General features: G+C 34.2%; 1 protein-coding gene across 1 annotated transcript in view; it reads left to right on the top strand.

Annotated features, from left to right (window-relative positions):
• Positions 1 to 1,020: 1,020 nt before the first annotated feature.
• Positions 1,021 to 26,290, top strand: part of LOC138328105 (cholecystokinin receptor type A-like) — a 39,748-nt gene continuing 14,478 nt past the window's right edge. Inside the window, exon 1 of the mRNA XM_069274732.1 lies at positions 1,021 to 1,702. Coding sequence (XP_069130833.1) covers positions 1,240 to 1,702 — 463 coding nt within the window. The 5' untranslated portion in view covers positions 1,021 to 1,239. The remainder of the gene's footprint in view (positions 1,703 to 26,290) is intronic.

Consider the following 26,290-nt stretch of genomic DNA (forward strand, 5'->3'; position numbering starts at 1 on the left):
ACTGGAGAAAAAAGTATCTACTTTAGTCCATTTATCCATAAAAACCTGCTAGAACTTGTGACCTTGATGGGCATTGCAGAAATTCAGACACCACTAAAACACATCGTTCCTCCGTTTAAAGTCAACTAAATGAGGTTGGGTGGGAGATTAAAAAATAATGCATTATAGACATTGTTGAAATATTTTGAAATCAATTATAGCTCTTGTGGTATATGTCATAATTCAGAGCGTTACTGCTGCTGCGGCAAGACTAAGGGTCAGAAATATTTACGCCACGCCATAAACCTAGCGGCTATCACCTAAAGACCATTTCTCTCGTTACAAGTGAAATGCTCGCTTAATTAATTTCGACCCCTAGTTAATTCAATAATTGTCACTACACGAAACTCCTATTGATCATAATGCGTCTATCTTTAAACAGACACCGTTATTTTTGTTTGAAATATCAAACACACCCAATGTTCGAACATATCAAAGCAAAAGTGACATAAAATATTACTTTCCGTTGCAAATTTTCCGAAAAATTCTTTCCGGAGTTGAGAAGAATACTAGTTTATTTTTCGGTGTTGGAACTCTCTAACTGATAGGTGAGAAAATCATACATGTATATGGAACATGACCTGGGCATGCAATTATCTGAATTGACTGCAACTCAATTATTTCATTAGGGTAATATGTAAGACCTAAGCTCGTGACCTATATACCAGAAAGGCGTCCTGAAATGAGAATGGCTATTGTTTGTTCGTCTGCTAAAACCGCTTTACTGTTCACGAACAAACAATACATATGTCTATTCATACTGCCAGCACGGCTTTGTTGTGTTTATAGAAGGCGTAGAAAAAATATCATCGATAAGTTTCGCATACATGTATGAAGCATGAACTGTTTAAAACACCCACCTGTAATAGACAGCTGTATATATGCTAGATGATCGATACAGTCGTCGAGTCTTGGTAGAGTGCGCGTGAGTTTGCAGGGCTGGTATATCTGAGAGAGCACGCTGGTTCCTCGTTCATTCGTCGTAAGCTCGGAGCCACGTGGTTGGTGAGAACCTTTTCACGATATAGACAACAACGTGTGCTTTCCCCATGTTGAAATTTTTACCTGAGTTATGAATTTTCGTGAATGATATTAACAACAACTTAATATTTATTTTTTGGAATGTATGTTGAGGTAACGAAATTGCAGGAGAAAGTAATTAATGTGTATCGTGAATAAATTTAAATAAACCATTCGAAAATGGCAACGGACACTGGGAACGTTAGTGATATGCTGAACGATACACCATTGACATCGGTGTTTAATATAAAAGAAATGACGCCATGGAATACTACATACACATCTAGTAACATGTCTATTTGGGATAACTCTACAATTAACGGAAGTTTAATAAATATCACTATCGGCCCAGATATTAAGAGATTCACACCGTGGTCCCCACCTGCACTAAGTTGGCTGTGGATTCTACTCATTCCTTTGTACATTCAGATATTTATTCTCGCAGTTCTTGGAAACGCCTTGGTCATTTTGACCCTTATACAAAATAAACGAATGCGGACGGTGACGAATGTGTTTTTACTTAACTTGTCAGTGAGTGACCTCCTGTTGGCCGTCTTTTGTATGCCTTTCACAATTGTTCCGATGATGCTGAAGAATTTCATCTTCGGGGAGACAATGTGCTATCTCATTCGCTATTTACAAGGTAAGAATATTAGAATTGATAAATCACCATATCAACTTGGAAACAGGTCGATAATTGTAAAATCCCATTAGCTAATTTCAAGGTAAGAATATTCGGTCTCGGATTATATCACTCTTCAAGTTGAAAAATCACCGTGTCAACTTGGAAACCGGTCGGTGAATGTAAAATCTCATTCGCTATTTACAAGGTAAGAATCTCCAATCAAAGAAACCATTTCAATGAAATCGTATGAAAAAAATAGATATTATGTCATTTTTAACAGAAATTATACATGAAAACGTAATTAGCCCAAAATGGTTGAAAATAAGTTACCCTAAAATGTTGACAATTGCGGTATATTTTGAAATAAATTGTAAATAAGAATGTAGTTAGCCCAACATGATCGAAAATAGGCTACAATTGAAATATGAATGTTTGCAGTATATTGTATAACAGAAAAGTTTCATGAATATAAAAACAACGAAAGTATTTTATAAAATATTTAAAGTTGTGTCATTAGCTTACAGAATACGTATAATCACGTTATAATATCAAAGCTCCAAGCAGAACAAAGAATATCCATGAAAAAATCATGTTCTACAATACACGCGCGAATGATCCGTACAAATCTAATGATCACGTATAGAAATGTCATTGGTTAACATTTGCATGTATATAATAATATTATTTTTTTCTTTTTGCGCAAATGAAGAAAATGTGTAATATTGAAAAATGAGTACAAAGAAACATAAAGCAACAATATTGATTTATTATTCATAGATTTACACGTAATTTACATATGGAGATGGATGCTGTCCTAATATCCGACCCGTAGTTCGGTACGTTGAGGTGAGGGAGAAGTCCGGAATCTTGTTAGCCCGGATAAACCCCGGACACAGATGTGTCCGTGCCGTAGTCAGTAATAATGCCTTTCCTAGTGCTGCTGATTCCTATTCACTGTATAATGGACTAAGTGATCAGAGCTGGGAATATCATGGAAATGATTCTAAAAACATTGCATTTGGGTTGAATGAACACAGAAAACGTCTGGGAGACTAGAGCGAAGAGTGAATTTATATGCATTTGAAATAATTGGAAACAACGTGAGGTAAATAAAAAAAAAACCCATAAAACTAACAAAATTTACTGTATATTCAACAAAAGAAGCAATGGAGCTGTGTAGAATGATAGCGAAAATATCATTCCTTAGCGCAATAAGAACAATTGCAGTCTGCGGTATAATAAAAACAGTTATAATTTGTAAAACAATAGGAATATTAACTGTTTGTAGAACGATAGAAATATAAACCGTTTGTAGAACCATAGGAACTATAGCCGTCTGTAGAACAATAGGAGCAATATCCGTCTGTAGAACAATAGGAAAAATAACCGTCTGTAGAACAATAGGAACAATAATTGATATAGTCCAGAGGTGGACGTATTGATAGTGATAGTAAACCCTGTAATAAATATCGAGGATGAGAGGCCGGCGGCTGGTAGAATGTTTGGACATCTTAACCCACACTGTCACCATTGTCTTCATTGTAACATGCTTCTCGGTGTACTTGCCTACTTAGTAAATCGACACATACATACATTTTGTTTCACTGATTTTTTTTATCTAGACCCCAAAAAACGCCTTCAAATGGTAGATGGACATAAGGATAGGTCTAAAATATACATTTCAAGTTTAACTTATCTTATTTATGTAATGGAGATACATATGTATAACACAAAATTCTGAGAGTATTTTTATATTTAAATAAACTCGGTATAAGTAAAATTAGATAAACATACAATGTTCACGATATCTTTATAGTGAATTTTCATCAATAGATTCATATTTCTTTATCGTCTTCTGATGATACTTACCTTGTGATATTAATTTCATATTAATGCCACAACAATAAACATTGTGTGTCTAGCGTCTCTCACCACTCACGAATACAATACACAATTTTCGTCATTCATGATAAGTTCGTTTAATACCATATGATACGATCTAGAGCGTTACAAATCTGTGGAAAAGGAGTCCTTTGTTGTACGAATTTTAATTTTACCTTCTCTGTTTTTTTAAATTCCTTGTTTTCGATTGTTTGTAAATTTCTTAAATTCATGTCAAGAACTGTTAACAGCATTTATCGCAAGATCAAAATTTTTAAATCCGGTTTCGACCATTAACGTTGTGTTCGCAATCGTTCTTGCATGAACAGGATACTCCATTATTTATAAGTTTTCACTAAGTGTTTGATAAACTGTTCAGCATAAAACGATGACAAATTCGAATGAAAGAATGCACATTAACAATTAATCAGTTACAGTTTACATATCTAGGGGCTAATTTTAATAGAAGTAGGTTTTGATTGACAATTTACTTTATAAAGTAGATATTTCATGAGCTAGATCAACGTTTGCTAAACCCATACCTCTATGTGATTTTTATCCTGCGCAATGTCTCCTTTTTAAGTTTGAATTTCGTCGAGGTTTATTTTAGAGACACATAAAATGCAGAAGAATTGAGATGGTAACATCTTATTTTATGATCAACAATACAGGTTATCCGACAATATATTGGTATCGTATCAAATCCAACTTACAGTGTATATATATACACCTTTTTTATCTTTGTATATATCCTGTATTTAGCATGCGCACGTGCATTGGAATTCGCGTTCGCGCTTGTAGCAGCGAAAATGCAGGTGGTAATTAGACGTACTACATGTAGCAACACGAACCATGACGTTGTAAAGAGTACAAAGCAATTAGCTTATTGTCCATCACAAGCTAATCTCCCCATCGCTCCGTCACTAAACATAGCTGCGTGTGGGTTTTTGTAAGCATCTATATAAACAATGCAAATATTCTTTGACATTTCTGCATGTCATGAAAGTTCACGGAGAACTCGGTGAACATTTAGATGATGTTTTACCACGAGCTCTTCAATGATAAGCCTTTCTGATTAGATTATTCATTATATCTGCACCGGTAATATGCTGAAGAACACTTATCCAAAAAGCACATTAGCTCATTTTAAATCCCTCTATCGAAGTCCGGCATTAGATGATGTTTTGACGGCGCAGTATAATGCATTATATCTGATATTTCACACTTTCTCCACGATCGATCCCTCCTCATCACTTCTTGAACAGGGTAGTTGTTAGGTCTATATTTTGTCTTTCTCGGAGAACTCCGGTTTTCAAACTCTAACATGATTTTACATATCCATGCAATGAAAAGTGATACGTATCACAATAAACCACATTAAAACATTTTCCTACTTCTTTCTATCATCTGTGTAATACTTTTGTCCTACCAGCCCCGAGACATTATGGGAGGGACTTTTTGATACGAGTGTTGGATTTGGCACACTGTTTGCAGTATCCTGTCATAAAACATACTATTTCTGGACGGGATCCCAACAGGGCCGCGGTAGATTTTTTTTAAAGCCTAATATACATGTTGAAAACTAATTGATGTAAAATTCTATTTTTGTGTCTTTACCTATATTTATAGTGTTTCTGAATGCAAAGATGAATGTAAATAAGTGATTGAAGCTGTCAAAATGGCTGTCTTAGATTTTTTGACAGGTTTCAGTTGTACGTAATACTGCATAGCTGGTAATGTCTGCGAAGGTGATATGTTCGCGATGCTGCAGGGCATAAATGTGACCACGAATATGAAAATTTCATCCGCAAAATAATAACTATGAGAAAGAACAAAAGCACTATAATGGCCATATTGTGAAATTTTCATTCGCTGAAAATATTATTGTCTTTTTTAAAATCAATTTCAAGAAAATTTAGAACCGCAAAAATAACATTATACTGTAAAGCAACTTTTTTCGCGGCTACTAAATTTTGCGATCTCCATTTCAAAATAATAAGTTCGAGAAGATTAGCATTCACGGATTTAAAAATTGAACGGGGAATCCTACATCAATACAAATGATGATGAAGATGCTAATTCGTGGAGATAAACTTTCGTGAATAAACTTAGAACGCGAAATTCGCGAAAATTATTCAGATGAACAAAAAAAGTTGGTTAACAGTATACTATCTCTAAACTCACATGCCAATGTAAACAGGTCAATGGGTTTTGTAGATTGTATTTAAACAAAGATACAGATATGAATAATTGCGCGCACGGCGTACCATTTCTTGTGAATGGCAATAGCAGACTGAATTACAGTAACTAGGACCATGCTATGTCAGACCAGAAATGAATATCTACATCCGTTACTCTCAAGCTAACGTATCAGCTTACTTTTCACAATCCTCGATATTCTAGGGGACATTATCGCTCTCATAATAAAACTGAAAGCAGTGTGTGACAGCAAGTTATTTGATCCTTTGATGTACATCAAACGAATCGAATTATGGTTGACATTGTGGCTGTAATATGTATGGCGTTTAAGTAGAGCTTTGCTCTGTGTACATCTTCAAAGGATTTTCTACGGGCTTGTGATTGGTCATTTTTTTTTCTTCCGACTTGCCTTTAGTTTTAACTATGACATAGTCCAGGGGTGAATATTACGAGAGTGGTAGTAACCCCTGGAATTCAAGGATAACTGTACAAAAAAAAAATGCCCGCTACAATTTTAAACGAGATATATCATCTATAAATAAACGAAGCTGTCAAAGCAAAAAATTTTTTGTTCGGAAAACAATGGAGATACTTTCAATAATATGTTTGAATGTTTAATATATGTACAATCGCCTGTGCTTTTATAAATATGTAAATAAAAAAATAACAAATAAAGCAAGTCACTCTGCCCTGTGAGAGCTATAATTATCTGTCTTTAATTATTAGAATGAATGGTAAGACATCTAACCGCTATGATATTCGATCGATAATAAATCTATGCCATTCCTAATTCGATGGCACAACTTCCTGACCTGGAGCCCCATCAAAGCTCTCTTTGCTTTAAAGGGTCACTTCGTTTCCGAAACAAAAACATAACATTTAATTATAAGATTTTCTGTGTAAATCATAAATCATTGAAAACATAAAACATTACATTTGCTGTGTAAATCATAAATCATGGAAAACATAAAACATTACATTTGATTAATTCGTTTTAATTTGTTCAGGTAGTGATGAAAAAATTAATATCAACAGTAAGTTAATAATTTTTGTGGCTCTACAAATTATTTAATGTCGTTTTACAGTTAAGACTAATTCAGTTTCGGAGATGTAGTGGGCCTGTCAGCGATCCTCTGCGATTTTTGTGTCAAATTTAGCTTACCCCGTGGTAAAAACTAAATCATTTGGAACCCCGATAAAGATATCACTACACTGATAAACGCAGTCGTTTACTTGTGTTAGCTTTTTGTTGAAAATTGTTTATATTTCTACAAAAACAAAAACGGAAGAATGTGGAGGAGGGGGAGGGGGTGGAATCAGTCAAAGGAAATTAAACTTACCGATCTAGTTTTGAAGCAGATGTTTTTGTTGGTTTGAAATTTCAACATGCATGCAGCCAAATTGCACCTGGATGGAACTTGAGGCTCTTTTCCAGCCAATTAAGTGTTCTTCGGAGAGCTTTGCACCCACTGACATAAAAAAAAAACGAGAGAGAGAACGGTGAATTTATGCATATCCTTAGCCTCAAATTATCTTTTTATATAACTATCGAGTTAAGTTTTTTTGTTTTTGTTGATACAGTTGTTAGTTTTATTACTGATAGCCACCATAGATCAAATAGCGACGGTAAAATATTTCCAAATGCATATTGAAAATGACAAATTATTTGAACATGATTTCTATTACGAACTTGCTAAACGAGACATCTCGAAATCATACAATGTATGTAACAAAAGAAAAGCAAGATGAGTATTTGCAGCTGGAAAATAATGAAATGCATAAAGTTGCCATCTTAAATAGACATATAATAAATAGCAAGGAATCCCAATGTGTGATGGAGAATTCTGATGGAATGAAAAACTTTTTATTTTGGAATAAGAAAGTTTAGATCTATCTCTACACGAAGATTCAACCTATGTTTTATAATTTTAGTTTCAGATTACGTAAATTTGACGATTAAAGTAGGATAGTACAACGAAATATTGAAATGCGGGTAGCATTTGTTTCCACAAAAATGGTCGACTAAAATGATGATTCGTTTCGTTTTTTTTGTTGTTCCTGTATTTTAATTCTACATACAAACTCTATATACATATATCATACTCACCCGTACGCTACCTTATGATTGGCAGTGACGTCAGAAGCTGATCCTCTTTTCCCTTCCTCTGACAGCGTGTCCATCCCTCGGATGAATAATACTACAGAGTTTGTCTTTATGTGACAGCTCATACGATCAGAAAATTCCAGATAAACCAAATTAGATTACTTCGTTGTGAACAAAACTCAATTAAAGCAGTGTTGTGTTTTTCGCGACATAAGCGGCATTTCCGGCGAATTCAGATTACTATTCTTTTGAATGAAATAAACTTCTAAGAATCTGCGGGTAGCTTTCAATTGAAAAAATGCAATAGGTCATTATTTTGCATTCGAAATACTAACATACTTTGAAATTTCCTGAACGATTTAACATTGTTATAGTAGTTTTGTTTTTTGTATTTTCGTTTTAATTCACCAAACTTAAAAGTTGAATAGCAAACTGAATACACACATGTTTTATATTCTTGTGAATATGAAATTCTGGTTTACTTTAAACGTTCGTTAAGATGATAATAATGTTTTTTTTTTATGTGGGAACACCAAAATCAGGTTGACTTTACTTACAGAATCAGACATCAAAATGACATCAAACCGTGTTTGATACCCCGTCTAAAGGAATTGTTCTGATGAAGTTGCAGTCTCGTTTTAGTCTCGTTTCATCATTGATCAAAGTTTATTTGTGACTTTCAAAATTTAATTATCTTTGTCCGTAGCAAGTTGTTTTGATATAAAAATGTGGCAAACATTAAATTTCTGTAGTTTCTAGAATTTTTATACACGAATTTTTACGAAGTGAACAATATGGATATGGTGGCCGATTTGAAAAAAAAAGTGCGCTTCGTACGTTTTCTTTACTTGTTTAGGTCGAAGTTTCACTTAGATTGTCTGCTTTATAAGAAGTGAGTTTTGCTGTAAATGTTTTCAAGGTCAGATGCCTTCGGAACACGTTGGTTTTCCTACACCAACAATAAAACGTATTAATCAAAGTAATCAGAAGACACATGGGAACTTGACGAAAGTGATTCTATTTGGGAAGCAATACTTCTTGATGCCATAAAGGTTTGATTTGGCAAAGCATCTAACAACTGTCAATCGAAAAGTAACGTGTACAGTAAATTGCTGGACCGCTTCAAAATTTAGGAGCGTAAAGCACAAAATTGTCTAAAATCTTATCAGAATTGATCATCTCTGAACATAGTATTCTCGACGACATACTCACGCCCGTATAAACATTTAGGGAGCCTACCTTCAATTTAAATGTAATGTATTATGCTATTTCACGCTAACAACTATTTTGCTGACAGCGGGGTTGTGTTTATATGAAAGAAAGCATTTGATATAGACATCATGTGTAGACCTACTTGGTGCATGTCACGCGATGGACGACAACCACGCGGACATTGTCTTTAGCATTATTTGGGTAACCTTTTCATGTTATTTTAGTGATTCGGCGTAACAATCTACACACATTTGTCTGAGCTGACGATCGCTTTAATTATACCGATAGCAAAGACTAAATGTTCTTATTTCAGGAACGAATTTGAACTTAAATTTCAATAACACAAGCCATTATCCGGACATGCCTCAGTGCGCGTGCACTTAAATTCAGTGAAGTTCGTGTCGATTGCGATTAAATAGTAAACGTTCGAATTTTGAACGATAAAACTAAACTCTAATTATACGCTATCGATCTTAACCTAGTTATTTTGCCGTTAGAAGTAACTAAATTCTAGCATTAAGTGATATACATACGGTATTAAATGCCTAATACGGAATCATCGGTGGCCATTTGATTCATTAATCTGTCAATACACTGCGAAGTTGTTTTGTTCGAAAGTTCGTGTATTAAATTTTCCTCCAAAGGAATATTTTGCGACTTACTGTTAGGAACTTATTTTCGGGAGTTTACAATTTTCGCGAATGATCTTTGTCGCCTTTGAAAGCGTCATTTAGACGACACGTTATGATATGTAAACCATGATTTTGACGAATTTCAGAAGGTATTAAACTTCGCAAATTTGGACTTATCCGCGAATTTAAGCAAAATTAATAAATTTTACGAATTCAAGCATTTCTGTTTTAATGCCTAGAATTAATTTTTCTTTCTTAAAAATGATTACTTTAAAAATGAATGATATCTATCTTATATTAAAAAATGACTCTCAAAATTGTTAATATGGGCCGAGTGGTCAAGATGTGCTTTTGGAGAAAAAGATGTTTAGACATCACAAGACCAAAAACATTCACCTCTGAGTCGCGAGTTCGAATCCTGCGTGTGGCAGTTGACAGGAACTTACCAGAGGTTGGTAGGTTTTTCGCCGGGTACTCCGGTTTCCTCCACAAAATAAACATGACACGTCCTGATGACTGGTTATTAATAAGACGGTAAAACAATCCACCCAAATAAATATTATATCATTTAATTACTTGGCGTTTTGAAACTAACCAATATTATGTTACGTGTTACTTTTTTTGGAAAGCTTGCAACTGACGCAAAAAAGATCTTACGATGTCTCAATTCAAGCAGTGTCGAGAAATTTAGATATCTTGATTCTGTAATATAATGATGTCCAATTTAAAATCGATTCCTTCACGCATGATTTCGTGCTCGGGACAAGGAAGTGGCACTGGTCGCTGATTGTTTTTTTTCCAAAGGAACTCCAGATTTTTTGTCACCTAGTTTCTGCCGCTTCTTTTATACAATCTACCACAGTTCTAAATAGGAAGTACAAATCAATTTTCTTATTGCCCATTTGGTGTAAAAACTGCATAATACTCCACGGAGTACCGTTGATTACGTGCTCCAAAGGGAAGTTGCTTTGATGTTCCGTTAGCTGCATTTCCGAATTATTGATGAGCTCCATCGATGATGAAATGCAGTCGAAATCCACAGCTGCAGTGCGTGGGATAGGTGACCTCGTTATGCACATAAATGCTCCGTCTGATATCATGAGTAACTCGGTCAGGGTAATATAACTTTTGTCCATCATCAATGGAGTACAAATTACATAAATAATAGTAAGTAAATCGAATCATATGTCATCTTCAGCGACTGGCCTTGTATTGAGATAATCAGACAATAATGATTCAATAACTATTATTCCATGTGCGTAATTCGACGGTCATATTGGGATAAATGGTCACTGTAACGATATGAAATAGATATGTATAAATCAAATTATAAAATATAATGAGAACATCGAAAATGTAGTTAACTAGGTCACTGACGGGGAATGATGCTTGACAAATCTACTTACTCAGTCATGGTGGTGCAGATCAAGGAGGAAGGGTACTTTGTAAAATATGCAAATCACCTGATCATCATGACATGGTAGTGAACGGCTAGTGGTAAAATTCATCCAATTCAACCACTCCAAAATCTTGGTTCAAATATGAACGTCTTGTCGCAGAATATCAGTTGATTCAACATATTGGTTCAGATGTGAACGGCTAGTGATCAAATTTATCCAATTCAACCACTCCTAAATCTTGGCTAAAATGTGAACGTCTTGTCGCAGAATATCAGTCGTTTCATTATGTTGGTTCAGGTGTGAACGGCTAGTAGTAGAATTCAGCAAACTTAACTACTCCTAAGTCTTGGTTCAAATGCTAACATTTAGTCGAAAAAAATCAGTCGATTCAACATCTTTGATAAGATGTGAATGGCTAGTGGTTGAACATCAGTCAAATTAGCCACTTATAAATCTTAGTTCAAATGTGAATGACTAATTGTTCGAATTCAGGAACGGCTAGTGATATAATTCAGTCAATTCAACCATTCAAAACCTTAATTCAAATGTGAACGACAAGTGCAAAATTTCAGCCAATTCAACCACTCATAAACCTTATTCCAGATGTAAACGGCTAGTGGTATAATTCAGTCAATTCAACCATTCAAAACCTTATTTCCGATGTAAACGGCTAGTGGTATATTTCAGTCAATTCAAACACTCAAAACCTTGATGTGAACGGCTAGTGGTAGAATATCAGACAATGTAACTTCTCAAACTTGGTTCAAAGGTTATGTGAAAAAAGACGCTCAATATGGCGATGATTTCTGAATAAAGCTCACACATGTTTGTTCATTTAGGGATCTAATTATTTCTAACAAGGTCTGTAAATAATTAGTAAGGTTTAATTACATTGTGTGTATTACCAAACCATCCAGTGGCGCCATTGTTTGTTCATAGGAAACTTAAAATAGAAACTCGCAGTTTCAGAATGTCCTTTTCTGGAGACCAGACAAAAAAAAAAAAAAAAAAAAATCACCGAATGAACGCTTGATTTAAAGCATCACAAAACCTTAAACATTTTACAGACACATTTAAATCAAATCATTTCACTATCTATTTATTTGAACAGTGACAGTAATATAGATTTGTGGTACTTAATTACTGCTTTATGGATGTCAGACTTTTTAAATGAGATTATTATACAATAATATGTCGTATAAATGTCGCAACCCAAGGGAGAATTTTATCTTACCATAGGCTTTAAATTGATGGTACATTCACACCGGGTTGAGACAATAGGGTTTTAAATTTCATTAGTCTAGGAACTTCAAAGATGTTCCCCGAGTGCAGTCACGGATTGTATTATGAGAAATGAATGACATGATATTCTATCTGACACATTTGTGATGTATTTGACTAACGCCAGACGCCGACGAATCTCACTTAGATGTTTTTGCTTCAATATTATGTGCTGGCTACATTCATATTTATTTACATTCTCTATTCTTTCGAAATAATTTCTAGTTGATGAGTCTCAAAGAAATTTATTCACTGATAACAAACACGTTTTTTTAGGATACCATCTGTTAGGGTTGTTTTATTCTACTCATCATTTGAAAAACAATTCACAGGTTTACTCATGTAAATGTACATGTATGTCAAATTAACAGAACGAACTGACATAAGATAAATTGTTTGCTTTTGGAAGATGCGCAATTAGCACTTTATTCCATATAGAACATAAAGTGCCATGAATTTTTTTTGGGACGCAATTAATTATGTTTTAAATTCTTATCTTAAAGTAAAACAAGAAGTTGAAACCTTTCAAGGATGGTAGTGGTGTAAAGTAAGAAACTTTGGTAACTCAAATACTCATTCATCTGCTCCACGTTTTTAAAGAAAAAATAATACCATTCGTCGGCGGTACATCATTTAATTTATTATTCACATGTGATTCTTTCAGCTAACACGTTTTTCACTCGTTTGTTATATTCTTATCTCGGATCTAACTATGGACGACAAAACTTCGATGAAAGTACTATGTGAAAAGAAATCTCCAGAGAGATTTGCTAGAATTGATATAGCGACACTAATTTAGGTTATACCAAGAACCAGTCAATTTGATGGATGGCTGCAATAAAAACAATGACATATCAACTCTTGGAATAGTCTAAATGTCACCATAAATTTATCAGTGAATGATATAATGAAAGGGAAAATTTATTGTATATAATCTTTCAAGTTAATCCTGTTATCTCCCTCACTGTACATTACTATATATTTCCATTCCATTGCACTCCCGCTATGTAACCTTACCAAGAACTATTGGCATTCTTCAGTTTATGAACTGCCATCCGATGATCATGACGCCATTAACATTATGACATCACAACAATTGTGTGACAGCGATTACAGATAATGACTGTTCAAATGACTGTTCCGTCTTTGACGATAATGATTTATTTATTCATCATAGATGCAAAATCTCTTGGGATTTCATAATTGAATTGTTATCAAATGTAAATAAAAGTATTGAAGTCTTTCAGTTGGAATATACATATTGGCTATGAATGTCAACTGAAAGACGTTCAATGCTTTTATGCAATAGCATAGTTTTACAATGTATATTGAGAGTAACGGATGCCTTCTTTTTTAAAATACTTATACTTATTTGAACTATGCAAAGTCAAACCTGTCTATAAAGACCGCTAAAAATAGGTTTTAGGTTTTATTAAATTAAATACGGGTTGGTTGCTGAGATATGCATGTTATTTTATATGGTTGTTAATATCACCAATTACAATAATTGAATATTTTGTGTCCTTTTTTTTAAATTGTTGAAGGCATATTTTTATGTATTTGACTCTCAGACTGATTGCTCACATCCACGCATCTTTTGACCCTTGGCATCGCCGACATTTACCATATAGAAGTAAAAAATACGTTAGGTGAAAATTACTTTTGAAAATATAATCATTTTATGTGTTTAAGTTCCATCATTTGATTGAGTGGGGAACAATTATTCAAACAACATATTATTTAAACAATGACAAATTATGCTTCCAATTTCAGCAAACGTTTATTTTTAGAATAATATATTACTTGACGTAATTTTTCAAGTGAAAATCATATTTATACATTATTTTTTTTTCATTAAAAACGATCAATTTCTATTTGTATTTTTGTCTGAATATTGCAATGAAACACATCACTACACAATAATTCATTATTGGTTTAGTTGGAGCGTGCTTGCGCATCAATTGTCCGCCTTTTAGTCAACTCAAGTTCAAGGACGATCATTGGGATACTAGACCAATTAGAAATCGAGGAAAAGCAGTCCGTGGAATGACAGTTTGATCATTCCAGCTCCAACTTCACACCAACCTTCATTAACTTCGTGATTGAGTAGAAAAAACCAGACACATTATTTACATCCAATGATCTTCAATAATATTTTGATAATATTGTCGTTGAATTGAATCACAATCACATATCATACATTATAAGTTTTTCATAATCATATCGCGCAAATTAGTCTGTCTGGCCTTGGTATTTTATCAACTAGACATACTAATTATGGCTTCCCATATTCGCACAAATCATTTAGATGATGAGTGAAGACGCAATGAGGTAATGGTGTAGATGTTTTTTTTTTTATTCTACAACTATGTTTTTTTTTTTTTTTTTTTTTTGCCTAGTCTACATACTAACTTCTTCTTCCTTTTTTTTTTGCTGCGTGTGACACAACTTACTTAAGTGTCAGACATACTAACACTGTTCTTTCCCCCTTTTTTTGCGGTACCTATCGTTAAGTGTCAGACATACTACCACTTATTCTCTCCCTCTTTTTTTGCGGTGGCCTAGTCGTGAAGATGTCTGATATACTACCACTTCTTCTTCCTTTTTTTGCGGTTGCCTAGTAGTTAAGGTGTCTGATATACTACCACTTATTCTCTCTCTTTTTTCTGTGGCGGACTATAGTTGTTAATGTGTCAGACATACTAACACCTGTTCCCCCCCCCCCTTTTTTGCGGTGACCTAGTCGTTAAGATATCTGACAAATACTACTTATCTCTCCCTCTTTTTTGCGGTGACCTAGTCGTTAAGATGTCTGACATACTACCACTTATTCTTTCCCCCCCCTTTTTTGCGGTGACCTAGTCGTTAAGATGTCTGATATACTACCACTTATTCTCCCCCTCTTTTTTTGCGGTGACCTAGTCGTTAAGATGTCTGACATACTACCACTTATTCTTTCCCCCCTTTTTTTGCGGTGACCTAGTCGTTAAGATGTCTGACATATACCACTTATTCTCTCCCTCTTTTTTGCGGTGACCTAGTCGTTAAGATGTCTGACATACTACCACTTATTCTCTCCCTCTTTTTTGCGGTGACCTAGTCGTTAAGATGTCTGACATACTACCACTTATTCTCTCCCTCTTTTTTTGCGGTGACCTAGTCGTTAAGATGTCTGACATATACCACTTATTCTCTCCCTCTTTTTTGCGGTGACCTAGTCGTTAAGATGTCTGACATACTACCACTTATTCTCCCCCTCTTTTTTTGCGGTGGCCTAGTCGTTAAGATGTCTGACATATACTACTTATTCTCTCCCTCTTTTTTGCGGTGACCTAGTCGTTAAGATGTCTGACATACTACCACTTATTCTCCCCCTCTTTTTTTGCGGTGACCTAGTCGTTAAGATGTCTGACATACTACCACTTATTCTCTCCCCTCTTTTTTTGCGGTGACCTAGTCGTTAAGATGTCTGACATATACCACTTATTCTCTCCCTCTTGTTTGCGGTGACCTAGTCGTTAAGATGTCTGACATACTACCACTTATTCTCTCCCTCTTTTTCTGGCCTAGTAGTTTACGTGTTTGAAAAGTTATTCTCAATCTTGTATCACTGACCATTGACTTCTCGCTCACGACGAGCCCGTGATCAGAACGACTAACATTATTCATCTAGCGTCTAACCCCTGTCCTACATCTGTTCCTAAAATTCACCAATAACTTTTATCACAGAGTCGATATTTCGAGGTCCACGTTAATCCTATGCAATCTATTCCCCGTAGGTCGATGTTATTTCTCTGGGATATCAAAGTCATTTCCCCAATCCCTTTTAGAATTGAATGACTATGACTGCTTGAATTGCATAAAACATAAACTCGTATTCTATATATATAACTTGATCAGTTGTATATTGTTATTTACTTTTCATTCAAGAATAGATTTAAATGTATAGAAATTAACGCTAATTGAAAAGAAGAGTATATGGATGTTAAAAAAATAAAAAGGAACAGAAAGATTTCAAATTAAATTTTGCAGTCTTTAAATGCGATGCATTTGTTAAAATAAATTTAAAATCATTTCGATGCATTAAACTTCTGTTACATAGTAGAATTAACCTAACCATAGTATGATCTATTTTGTTTAATAGTTAATGAAGTTAAAACAATAAAATGATAGAAATGAATATGTTCTGTTTGCTTAGTTCTAATCCAAACCACAATTCATCAGCTCAACTTGCCAATGAATGCATTGTAGGTTACATGGCGAAGAAAGGCGAGTGCAGGAAGCGGAATTTCTTCCTTGTATTGAGAAAATCCGTATGCAAAACCTAAAAGGTTTAGAGAGGTCTCCGTTTAAACCCGGATTTCCTTAAATCGATATTCGGAAGAAGTCAATGAAATTCGAGTGAGATATTTGCATAATAGCAGTCGTTTGATAATTAGGGTTAAGCCCTGTAATCGTATTTAGATGAAGAAAAAAACTTCCGTGACTAAAATTCTATGAATCTTCATGCGTCTCTAATTTTGTCTCCTAAATCGGACATTTCTGAATAAAAAGCATTCTTACATTTAGCTTACAATGCAGATGAATAGATAATTTCACTACTCCTGATTCTCCAGAAAAAGATATTTATCCATCTGATTGAAAAATAATTCTACAAAAATGTGATAGGTTCCCCTTTAACTTGGTGTCCAAATAGTACTTAACTGAGTCCAATAAAACAGACGCATTGTTCGAATAGTAGTTATTTCTTGCCCACATCCTATTTCCATTTAGAAGACAACTTGAAGTTTGTGTTATGAATTCCGTCGAAGTCTGTACACATACTTAACACTGACAAAAAAAAAAAAAAAAAAAAAAATCATAGTACGGTATATCGATTCGGATAAATTTCGCGGATGGTTTATTTTCCATATATTCGCGTTTCCACTTAAATCCGCGAATTCAGAGCAGCACCGAACTATTCAGAAATTCATTGATGTACATGGACCTAAGAACAATAGGTAAAAAGGTAAAAGAATGCAATGACTTGTTGAACGGAAAAAAAAACATCCAAAAATATGCCGAGTATAGAAAAATGTTGATCCCACGAATTTAGCTGTGTTGTACTAATGTAACTCTGGTGAATATTTTTGAAAAAATGTGCCACTTTGGTCATATTTGTTGAGTCAACACACTATTGAAAATGAAAATTAATACCAGCGACAAAATATAAACACCATTTTGGTTAATTGAATAAGTGATCATCTTTTATCTTATTACCTAAAAACCTTATCATATCTACTAGTATATTTGATAATAAGACCAATTTCTGCACACGGAAATATACATCCTCGATACTCCAGGGCTTTCGATCACTTACGATCTCTACAACCCTGTTCTATTTCATACTAAAACTGGAGGAAACAGAGTAGACCATGTAATTTTATCCTTCGATGTACATCAAAAGAGTCGTATAACGGTACACCTTGGTTGACTGTGTGGATTTGGAGGTGGGCATCGCTCTCTCTGTAGTCTTAAAAGGAAATCTTTGCAGGACTTTGATTGGTTCAGATTTTTTTTTATCCTGACCCGACTTCAGTTTTACTATTAAATAGTCCAGGGGTGTAGAGATCGTAAGTGACTGGAATCCCTGAAGTATCGAGGATGGAAAATATAGTATATCGTAAATATGGTTAGAAATATGCTGGCTCCCCGAAAGACAAGCTCAAAATGTATTGACAATATAAGATATACCCGATTGCTAATTGGCGTACTCAATATATCTTATTTACATTAATCTTAGAAATGGGTTAATTATGAGTTATGCCTATTAAGGTCTCAGCATATTTACCGTTTCTCTCCTTTCTTTGTCTGATACCTTGAGTAATGATCATAGTCAAAGGACATCACAAGGGAGCATCCCTAACGGAATACTGCTAAAGATGTAGATACAATAGTACCCTGAATCACATGCTTCTGAACTTCTCAGGTTTTAACCTTGCTGATCCGTAACACTTGTACAGGTGTTGAAAAGGTGAATGCCAGACTATTGATAAAGATTTACTTAATAAAGCAGATAATCTGTATTGCATGAGTAAATATTATCCTGTATACTGATAATAGTAATTTGAGGCACGTATATATACCTTAAACACTTCACTAACATGTGGGGTTCATTATCCTACAAAAAGGGGAACCTGACCTTCCCCGAACCAAACACCATGACCTCGTGTTAATGTGTTGGTTTCTGTGGCTATTGAAATTCTTGCATTTGTCTCGCTCCTGAAGCACTTAATACTTTGGATAAAAAGTTTCTCAATGCTTGACAGGTTTAGCCCGCGGTTGCTAGGAATATGATAACTTTGTCTTTTACTCCGGTAGAGAAAGGAAAAAAAGACATCGTGGTATGATCTTTTTTCGGGAAGGAATTATTTATTTTAAATATTTTCATCTTGAAGAAAAATTAAGAAGCTCAATTTTTTCAATGGTGGTAATGGTGTAAGTAACTTTTATAACTGAAAAATACTAATTCGTCTGTTATTGTTTTTGATAGAGAAAAAATATGATTTGTCAGTGGTGTAGCATCTTCAACAAGTGCTATACATGTTAAGCCCAGGAGAACACTAATATGGTTATAAGTTATAACTCAACTTTACGTAACGAAAACTAGCACCGATATCTTAAACGTTTAACATGTTGTATTTGGCTAGTTACTTAGAATAGAAAAAACTGTTTGACTTTTTACATCGAAAATGTCGTTAACATTTTGTATTTGGCTGGTTACTTAGAATAGAAAAAACTGTTTGACTTTTTACATCGAAAATGTCGTTAACATTTTGTATTTGGCTAGTTACTTAGAATAGAAAAAACTGTTTGACTTTTTACATCGAAAATGTCGTTAACATGTTGTATTTGGCTGGTTACTTAGAATAGAAAAACTGTCTGACTTTTTACATCGAAAATGTCGTTAACATTTTGTTTTTCAATACACTAGCTCACTCTAGGATCTAAATATTTATATCAAATAATGTTTCTCTGAACAGAAGTAGACATTATAGTCCCATTTTGATAAAAACGAAACTCTTGATCTTTTCCCCATATTTCTACAGGCGGTACAGACTATCGTATTAGAGTTAGATAGGCATCGGAGAGGGAAGCGATGTTGAATTAGCCGAGACTTTATCGTTACCTATGGAGTGAGAAATGTTATCCGCCAATTAGAATAATCACCATCCTAATCATATGATGTAGCATATTCAGTGTACAGAAGTGTATCAGGAGAATACATAACACTGCCAAACACCGCTCAATCATGTTACGCCTATCTGTACTGTTGTTTCAGCGATGGTGTCAGTTGCTGGTTTGTATCAGTATTCAGTAAGATTTTATCATCTGCTAGAGTATATGATATTGGTTAATTCTGTAATATTTCAGAGATCGCAGAGATAGCTAGGTATCTTCTGCGTTATTTTACATATTACAAAAAAAAATGACAAAAAACAAATACAATATTGTTCTTGACAAAAAACAAATACAATATTGTTCTTTTGTAATAATATGACGGTAGTATTGAGAAGATTTACAAAGCTTATGACGAATGGCAGTATGGGAAAAGGGAATTTTATCACAACTATTCTGAAGGTTCAAATGACGTTGTACAGCAGTGGCGATAATACCGGCTGGCGATAAGTCGAAGGAGCACTGTCGTCAGTTGTTAGTATATTTAGTGATTTTGGATTTACTATAAACCAACATTTTTTGGGCTCGATTTACACACGCGAATTTCGCTATTCAACTATATTCGCGAAAGTTTATCGAAACAGTATTTATCGTGGAAGTAACCTCTTTCGTTCCATCTTTGGAAATTATAGAAATATTTCTAGAGATTTCTAATTTAACTATATATCCTTTGACTGTGGTTGATATCTGAATTTAACGACCGAAGAAATTATAGTATTGACACGTCATGTACGCGACTGAGGTAAATATGGGATTTTTTTATGCTTTCTATATCAATATCACTATTTATTGACCAAACACGTGATGAACGTCTGACTAATCAGAGAACATGTTATATACTTCAAAATAAGAAAAGTATATACAGACAGTTGAATTATTTTACCCATCTGTCGACTTTTTCCGGGATCAAAACTGTCTGAAATGCTACCTATGAAATATATCTTAACGGAGATCAAACCGGTACATATGTATAATATCTACAGGCAGCATGGCCAAAATAGTCTTTGACATAATCCATCTCTTTGATGCGTATACTGATAAGGCTTAATTCTGCCATTTCTTATTTATCCCCGCCCTTAAATCATACACGTTTCAACGTAGCCTAGCTTTTGTCGAACGATAAAACAGTATCATCAGTAAATCAATTTAATCAAAAAGAATTTATAAAAAGTCTGAATAAAACTTATTGAATGTCGCTTACTGCTGATTTTATCTACAGTCAATGTTTATGGTTTAGTATCAGAGAAAGCAGATGCTAGAAACATGGAGTTTGAAGAGTTCTTTTGTGAAGATCATAAAGTCCAGACCGAGGCTCTGAGTGATAGCCCAGCCAAGTTCAAGGCACATCGCCAAGGCCAGAAATACGGAAGTCTAGATTTTGAACGGAAGAATGTCTAGAACGTTCTATAAATAGTCTTTATTTGCATCTCAACAAATATAAGGTTTAGTTTTAGGGCAACCAGAACCTGTTGATATGGTTGTGTATACAAAATAAAAACAATATCTTCGAGTATACTCTTGCATTGAACTTCAGCGAAAACTTACGACCACGGTAAAACTAATCCGAGCATTCGAACCAACTGTGTATATTGTAAACACAATAACCAAACATTTCGAATTAAAACCAGAATTCGAGTAATACGAAATTCAGCTGTTGTATATATTTTATTGAAATGAAAATACTAGAAGAATTATAATAAAACACCAATTTAGGTTTTTTGATCTAACAATGACATTTAGGATTGGCTGAATAACATTCCAAAAAGTTTTACTGAAAAATATTTGAATGAACACTGATATCAATTTTTAGATAGATAAGTCAGTTTTATATCATCTACTTCCGCCTCGAATCCAGCAGGTGACATTTTGGAATTTCTGAAATAAAACCAGCTAGGAGAGGGAGTCGAACAATTAAATTGGGGAAAGTACATTTCCTCTATGCCTACAGAAAAGCCCATTGAATATTCAGTAATGCATGACAGCTGATCGTAAAGCACAATCCTATGAGGTAATTAGGGTTAGCTGGTAAATTTCCATGTCCCGAAGGCATACCTGTGTTAATGTATATGACATTCAGTTTATTTTTTGGATTAAGTTTCTCCCCAATAATCAATACTCTGGTTTTAGCTTGAATGACAACTTCATTGAGGTCTATTTCTTTTTTAAGATAAATCAAACAAAATGTACAACCTTCACCTCAGAGAGATTTCTTTTCAAATTCGACGAGCAACTTTTTGTCACCATGGTGAAATTATATTCATATTCTTTTTTTAAAGACATTTCGTTTCAAACTTTTACAAAAAGCGCTTGTATGATGTTAAAACGTGTAAATTAATTTTAAACCATCGGACTAAATGACTCCACAATCACAACAGTAGATAACTCTAGAATATCATGTAAGTTAGAAAGTAAGATTAGACTATACCAAAATATATGGATAGCTCATTAGGGATAACAAACAAGTTAATGTGTGGATTTGATATAACACTTTATGAATGTGAACATATTTATACTTATATTTATAAAATAAAGCATTCTTAGGATATGATTTACGTTTCATATCACTTGAGTTAGGCTGAATGGATAATTATTGATATGCAACCGACCTTTTGGACTTCTGAACCAGTAATAACGTATGTATTTAGCAATGGTAAATTTAAACAAAATGATACCATTTGATATCCCATGTCTTATGCAAGAAAGAATTAATAAATTATCCTTAAAAAGGTGCATTTTATACATAGACGTACACCGTTATTTTAGCATGTGCCGCGCCGTTGAAATGGTTTCTAGCTATAATGAACCTACATAGACCACGTGCTGTCTTTAGAAAGAACAAGATAAGATGTTGTAAACATTTTGATGGTTATTTTCTGACAACGTTTACATATATCTTAAGGTTAGTTGCAATGGTTTACTACTTATCTTGGTATAGTGCATATATACGTACAGAGTAGAAGTCCCTTTTTACTACTTTCCTTGCCATTCTTTTAATGCCATATTCACGCTATATCTGTGAATTTATGGAATGGATAACTTTAATGTGAATCAAATGATACCCAAGTATGGTTTCTTTATTTCACTCGTGTTCTGTTATCAAAACATGATGTACAAGGGATATAAACCAGAAGTACAGTATGTGAAAGTTTAATGATCAACTCCTCTGAGAACCTTCATGAAATACCGAGAACATTTATGCCGAAATATATGGCCAAATTCTGCCATGTCAAATATAATCAACGTCATTATTTCATGTCTGCTATGCTTGACTATGGGGAATCGAAAGACAGGAACATAATATTTTTCTGAGCTAAGGAATTAAAGATGCATTGTATCTATGCAAATATCTTGAAATTATTTACCTGGTGGCAAAACATGCGCACTTAATTGGCTCATGAGATTTGAAGCATGAAAATCAGTTACCTCTGTTATATCATGTATTACCACTTACCAAGAAGGATTATCTCGTGGTTGCGGACAAATATAGTTCATGTGGTTTGAGACGACAGTTTGCACGCGCTTTGAGCTGTCCACAATATCATCACGTAATGTTTCATATCAACATAGCAAAGTATAATAATTTGATAAAGATTTATAATGGCGATGTAAAAACATTTGATAATAGCATACAACTTGTAACCTTTGCTTGTAGCTGTATTGGACAATATGCCTTCGTCTGCCTGATGTGGCAGCTCGATCGACACTCGAATTAGTGCTTGACTAGCTAGCAGCTTGCTAACCAAAGACTCATGTACAATTGTATATTATTGTTTACAACACTATATACAGGATTTTCATGCTGTATTTACTAACAGTTACCAAGAATCGTTCAACTAAATACGCAATTCCAAAAATTCAACAACAAAACTGTCTACTTACTCATTCGCTTTCGTGTTATTCTCCATACTATATTCCTACTACTGAAAAAATAAATGGTATGTACAAAGCTAGGGGCATCAGTATTTTGTAGGATACAATTGAGTAACTAATTAAAGACTTTCGCAACCTATACTGGGGAGAATCCACTTTTGTTTGGCATAGAACCAATGCTTATTTTTGACTTTAAAACATGATGGCATTTGCTTAGTTTGCGTTTGTGATTTCGGTTTTTGGAAAATACTCTAAATAGCTTGCATTCTCTGGAGCAAAACCAATTATCATATTATGTATCTCTTTGCTTATATCCGCCTGTTGTGTCTTTTTAAAAAGAAAATCTCAAAAACGGCACCGTTTTAGAAAGCCTGAAAGCTGTCACACATTCCAATATGTAACAAGGCAAAAACAAATTTCAATCAAAAAATTAAAATGAAATAATCATTCATAACATCTTCTGTTCTAATTTCTAGTTTGATTTAATAAAGTAATCGAAGGGCTTTGAGTGAACCATTGATAAAGGCTCATGGAATTCCTGTTTCCTAAATCCTGATCTACCTGAGAAAAACCTTGTTCCCTTTGTTATTTGACTTCCTCCTTATTCAGAAGTCCGTAATAAGCTAAGCGGCTCCCTACCGTATCTCTATAAATAAATATTTTAGTGCAAACGCGTATGTTTCTGGGTGTGGATATCTGTATCTATCTAGTGAACAAAGATATTAAAATAGTGATAGTATTGTCATGTATATTTTTTTTATCAAATAATATTAAATCTGATGGATATATACAATTTTATGGGAGGTTTCAACTTTAATATTTGTTCAATTAGTTTTCATGCATTTTAATTTCATTTATCTGAAAGATCAAACGTTTCCTGTAAAGACAAACATGGCCAACTCTCATGGAAATCGTGATTAAATAACAGCTGGTAAAGTGTGAAGCTGTTAAGGTAGAGCGGATTGCGTTGCAGCAGTCAATCTATAGGTCTATCTGTGACATCTCTGTCATAAATACAGATACAGACGTTAATATACGTGGGTCACGCTTATGGAGAGATGGGCTTCGATTGTATAGAAACGATGGGGTGTATCCTCGATGTCAAGATATTTGATTGAATAGCATGGCAAACTAAACATATCTTCAGTATATCTAGACCAATAGCAAACAGTTTGGAACCTTCACCACTGCGGCGAGAGGCAGAAATCACATTGTTTTACATTGGTTTAGACAATCTCTAACGAATCATCTACATATGTTTTTAATAAATGTATATTATCGACTTAATTTTTTTAAATGATAACATTGGAATATAAGATCGGAAATCTTAATGGAACGTAAAAATGCATTGCTTGGTATTATAGCAAGATTTTCTTTTGTTCTGGGTTCGCTTAAAACTGAAAAAACCTTTAAGCCTCATCATTTAATTAATCAAAGAAGATAATCACCATTGTTCTTATTACATCAGAGAAACAGTTCAAATTGATAAAATGTCTACTGGGACTTTTTGTTAACAACCACTAGAATATCCTAACCTCTATGCACTTCTACTATTTTTGTTATACCGTATTAATATGTAAATGACCGTTAAGACCTATTGGTCCCCTTTATATATATATAATTGATATATTTGATGACGAAATCAATTTTTCTATTCTGAACTTCATCAATATCAACAATAAGTCATTTTCTTATAGAATTGCATTTTTACAATGGTGACTTACAAAGGTTGACTGTAAACATTGCTTTGTTAGACTATATTAGTTAATTTACAAGATATGTCATTGAGTAGCATTTGCCAGTTACGTCCCCTTACTGCCAAAACAGATGGCGCTGTAGATGTAACGGTCCCAGTGCATTTCCGGTTTCCCTGGAGATGATGTAAATAAGCCTGTAAATTGTGTTGTGCACATCACTGAGACTATGAATGTATCTTTAGCTACTGTTGTAAGCATGTAAACTGCGAGTATAGCCCATACATAGAGAAAACACTATCATCCTACTCTCAATCGGCCTCGTACATCAACATTATCCATAAAGCGAGCAAAGCATTTTCGACGTTAATGGAATCACGTTTTTGCGTAATGGCCTCTTGCTTACATTTCCCAGCGGTGTCTCATATTTTTGTGATTTTGATTTTTCACGTGATCATGATATGTACTGCCTCCACAAAAGTCTGGATGTGAGTTTAATGTCAGACATTTTGTGATGTTGAACCAACAGGGGACTAAATCTTGGCATCGTGAACATTTTCTAGTCCATAAAGATTGTTTCTCACCTCATTGTTATTCTTAGTAATAATCTTGCTGAAATGCTGTGGTTTTGTATTTGGTAAACGGTAAGTAAGGAAACTAGTAAATGTAGCCATCGCGTTTTCTTCACGGTTTGACTGGAATTGATTTCAGAGGCTAAACCGTGCATCTCTGGTCAAGTTGTGTTGTCAAAGGCTAAACCGTGCAGTTTTGTGGTTAATTCGAGGTGAAACTTGACTTATTTTATACTCGAACTAGTACTTATATTAATCTATCCTATTATCCGAGGTGTTCCGAATAATTTGATTACTGCTGAAAATACCCTCATGAATAAACCAAAACGTCAATCGCGAAATTTACATTCGCAATATATAACAGTTATACAGAGACATTTAAATATCAGTAGGATGCTAGAGTAGATCATATTGTATACAGTAATATATATTATAAGACAATTTAAATTAGAGCTGCAACGAAATAACGAATTATATTGTATCGCAATATTTAACCGTGTGTCGTATCGAATCATTGTGAATGAATGATATCGTGTTACACAA

This window comes from Argopecten irradians, chromosome 7 (assembly GCF_041381155.1).
Source record: "Argopecten irradians isolate NY chromosome 7, Ai_NY, whole genome shotgun sequence".
Classification (NCBI taxonomy): domain Eukaryota; kingdom Metazoa; phylum Mollusca; class Bivalvia; order Pectinida; family Pectinidae; genus Argopecten; species Argopecten irradians.